Raw genomic sequence first — 3,925 nt, 5'->3', positions numbered from 1 at the left:
ACTCATGTACTTTACTTAAGTACAAATTTGAGGTACTACATCTCAGAGGCAAAACGACCTATACTTGTCATAATGAATTCACTGAAAAATTATTATAGCAGTGATGTTAACGGGAGATGTATGTATTTATGTATTAGGTAGCATTAATTAAAACATATTATCCCAATGATTGGATTTAAAATGTATTGTCTTTTATTGCAAACAACAAAATTATCTAGAAATGAATTTACCCAGAAGTTACACAAAACAAAACTCATGAAAGTGAAACATAAGGCATACAGCAAACATTAACTGACATCTTCTGTGAGATCTTCTATGTATGTGCTGCTCCACATCATACCACATTTACAACTTAAACTTAAAAAGCAAATCTTCTATAGAGTATAAAATATTTGGAGTTGGTCTGAGTAAATGTGAATACAAAAATAGAATATATATTTAAATTATTACTGGTAGAACAGGGGCCCAAGTGGGGTTGCTTACAAACAGATATACAAACCTATATCAGTCTGAAAATAGTGATTGGATTGATTTAAGTAAGTTTTTAAAATACAGTCATTATAAGCATGAAATAAATTCATTCATTTCTACCACATTTTTGTTGTGAATCATTATTTACAAGTCATCTATATATAGATAGATAGATATAGATATAGATAGATATAGATATATATTTAAATTAAGTACACACATATTAAGTACTAAGTATTAAGTACACACATATAATTAACTTCTCTTCAGAATATAATAATATAGTATAAAAACACTTCCAAATATATATTAAAAAAATCAGAAATGTGTGATTATTTTGTACCAACTGAATTATAGAAAAACATCCATTAGGAGCTGTTCTGAGCAGTAAAGGAAAATACCAAGGGTTCTATCTCCATGATTAAGATCTAATCTATCAACAAACCTTTTTAACCGTAAACTATTTATTCATGTATACAATTTCCTCCTCACAAAGAAAAGGTAGCTGAAATAAACAGTTTTCATCACTCCACTTGAAGTTGTTTTTGATGACACCACAGTGGTTAGACAAGGGAAGCTCAGGTTGTGTGCCGTTCTCCCAGTTGTTGTTGGTCACTATCCTGTCACTCGTCCAAATCCAGAATCCAAAAACTTGACTCTGCCTCAGACCAATCCAGAATGGACCAGTAACATCAGTGTGATTTAGCCACTGTTGGACAGCCTTCTCATCTTTTGAATCCTGAATCCACAGCAGGCCTGTGTGGTGAGCTTTGCAATAGTCATAGGCCTCTTCCCAATTCAAACGTTGTTTAATGACTTTGATTCTCACCTTACCTGACATGAAACCAGGGAGAAGACAGAGGTAAGATTTACAGGTAGTAGCACCACATGCCCATCAACAATCTGTCCATTAAGTTGGCGTTTTTGGTGTTTTGATAATTATACTCTTGTGTGGAGTTCCCTTTCTATTCAGTCTTTCACTGTAACAAGTGACACATTGGTTTGCACCTCACAACCTTTAAAAATACTATAAATTGTCCTGGCAGCTGAGTCTCTTAGCTCTGAGATGGGCTGGTAACATGTCCAAGGTGCAAATTAAAAAGTATATATACTGTGAGTCCAACTTTTTACATCTATTAATTTATAATGTATATGTGTTGTATCATAGTGTAATTTAATCTATATATTCTTTAGCCATTCATGTTCCTAAAATGTCCCTTTTGTCTTCTCACTTTGTACAATTTGCAGTACTGTTACTGTGTTTAAAACAACCAAAGTTATTGTCTGTAAAAAGAAGATGGTCACATGATATTGAAATAGTGACTCTGTGGGTGGATTTCTTTAGTTTACATCCAAGTGTGTTTTATTTGAAAATAAATCTAAAAGTCTTAATGCCCCAGTATTAAAACAAATCTCTCCTGTCATAGCGTCATGCTCATGGAATGATCTACTGCACTTATTGACCTCTCTACCATGTATACAGTACAGTATACATATGTACTGTATATGATGTGTTACATGTGAATTCAATTCAATTGTGGAGTTTAGATTACAGATAGGTTTGATATGTTAGACGATTTGTTTGTAGTATATTTATTTGCTTTACATATTTATCACTTACCTTGGGAGCAAAGGGAATTCCGGGTTTGCCCATTACATTCAGAACTCGACAACGTAATATTCACACTGTATCCATCATAAAATGTGCATTCTGCCATATCTTTCGGCTGTTTTTCAGTCCATTTTCTGAATGAAGAGCAGCTTTTGTCCACCCACTCCCATTCATCATGCATGAGTCCAATCCAAAAGCTTTTGTTTCTTCCCATTTCAATCACTGCCTCATTTTGTGTTTCATTTGCGATGCTGACCAAGTCAGTGTTGTCATTTCTGCAGTATTGCAGAGCCTGACACCAGTTCTTCTCTCTTTCAATCATGGTGTAATTAGTACCTGTAAAACATAAACAGATACAGATATAGTAGCTCTTGTACCTCCTTTCACAAAGGAGGTGGGAAAGTTAGTACTCCAAACTTTCTGTGGATTTGTTTGATGACATCTATGCTTGTTTCAAAAGCATAAAGAGTAGAGGGATACACAATTCGAATTGGAAAGTGAAAAAACAAAACAAACAACGCTCTAATATTTTGCCTCATTTTAACTCAATTCAATTTGGGAGTCTGACAACACTGTCCTTGCTGACGTCAGCAGCTCTGAGGGCTCTAGATTATGCTTCAGCTTAACTCAAAAATCTACTATCAAACCTAGAACCATTTTTTTGCTGTGTACAGGATGAATGCTTGTGTGTGTTAAGGTGTCGCTGTTGTGTAGACTATATTTACACACTAAATGCACCTGTTAAGTTTATTATAATGTTTCATTGTGTTGTAATGTGTACAATAAAAAGACATTTAATACATGCTGCCTCTGTTTGGTTTGTGTCTGTTTGTTGAGACTTTTAGCTCACTCAGAAAAAAAAGAGAAGCAAATGATGTGTTCAATTAAAATGGGAACGAGTGATTTCTTTATGTTTCTTAAATGCTCAGATATGTTGCGCAGCTGCACTAGAAACTTTACTTATGGCACCTGGTAATCATTTCACCCAGACCATCATCAGGAGCACACAGCCCGTTGGTATGTAACTGCTAACTACTCACGCAGCCTACTGAACGTTTACTTTCACTGTGTCGCGTGTTAGTTTGGCCGAGCAGTAACCTTGTAGCTCGCAAGGTTTGAGGGCAGATTTGCCACATTTTTGATGGTGTTGCAGGCTTCTTTGATTTCATTATTTATTATTATTATATTATATTATTTAAATAATATATTTACATGGTATATTTGAATAATATATTGTCATTATTTGTTTGTTGTATTTCAGGTCATTTGATTTAAAATAAAAGACAAACACGAGTCATAACATTGTGTGCTTCCTGGTAAGCCTTTTCGGAGGGCTAAATAATGGAAAAATCCGAACAATAATAATCATTTCTAATAAACCATGAACCCTAACTTTACCTTCCAAAAAAAAAATTTAAAACATAAAAGCTACATAACATCAGCTTATTCATTTTGAGCATTTAGCAAAGAAATCTAATATGATGAAACTTACCATTGTAGCACATGAAAGGTTTCTTCTCTGAACAACTGAAATTGCTCCATTTCTGTCCGTCAATAGCTACACATATTTGCTCCCCATGTGTTACATTCACAGAAATATTCTTGAATAGGTAAGGGGTACCGTCTGACCAAGTGATATTTCTCCTCTTACGCAGACCAAGCCAGCTCAACTTTGCGATTGTGAAATTGGCTGTGAATTTGGCGTCCTCTTCATCATACAGAGTTACAAATGTTTCATTTGTCTTATTACATTCAGACAACGAAGCATTCCAATAAATGCTTTGACTATCAGACCTGAAAAATCTCAGACGGTTTGATGCACATGTAAAGTGAAAAAAACCT

At 34.5% G+C, this 3,925-nt stretch overlaps 1 protein-coding gene across 1 annotated transcript; it reads right to left on the bottom strand.

The window, feature by feature from the left end:
* Window positions 1–202: 202 nt before the first annotated feature.
* On the bottom strand, window positions 203–2,869 carry LOC118339977 (C-type mannose receptor 2-like). Its single transcript, XM_035677819.1, has 2 exons — window positions 2,093–2,869; window positions 203–1,305 (listed from the first exon to the last, which is right to left on the bottom strand). Exons 1-2 carry the CDS (start codon window positions 2,403–2,405, stop codon window positions 932–934), a joined length of 687 nt encoding a protein of 228 aa, XP_035533712.1. The 5' UTR covers window positions 2,406–2,869; the 3' UTR covers window positions 203–931.
* Window positions 2,870–3,925: the final 1,056 nt, after the last annotated feature.

The sequence above is a fragment of the Morone saxatilis genome, unplaced genomic scaffold (assembly GCF_004916995.1).
Source record: "Morone saxatilis isolate NCDOM2014 unplaced genomic scaffold, NCSU_SB_2.0 Contig10, whole genome shotgun sequence".
In the NCBI taxonomy this organism is placed as follows: domain Eukaryota; kingdom Metazoa; phylum Chordata; class Actinopteri; family Moronidae; genus Morone; species Morone saxatilis.
The sequence above is the reverse complement of the archived record's forward strand: the minus strand, read 5'-3'. Positions and strand labels throughout refer to the sequence as shown.

Excerpts from the sequence above, each read along its gene's own strand:
- LOC118339977 (XM_035677819.1), bottom strand. The coding sequence starts at position 2,405 with ATGATTGAAAGAGAGAAGAACTGGTGTCAGGCTCTGCAATACTGCAGA. Across the intron at positions 1,306-2,092 it reads GAATTCCCTTTGCTCCCAAG|GTAAGGTGAGAATCAAAGTC; the intron begins GTAAGTGATAAA and ends GTTTCATGTCAG.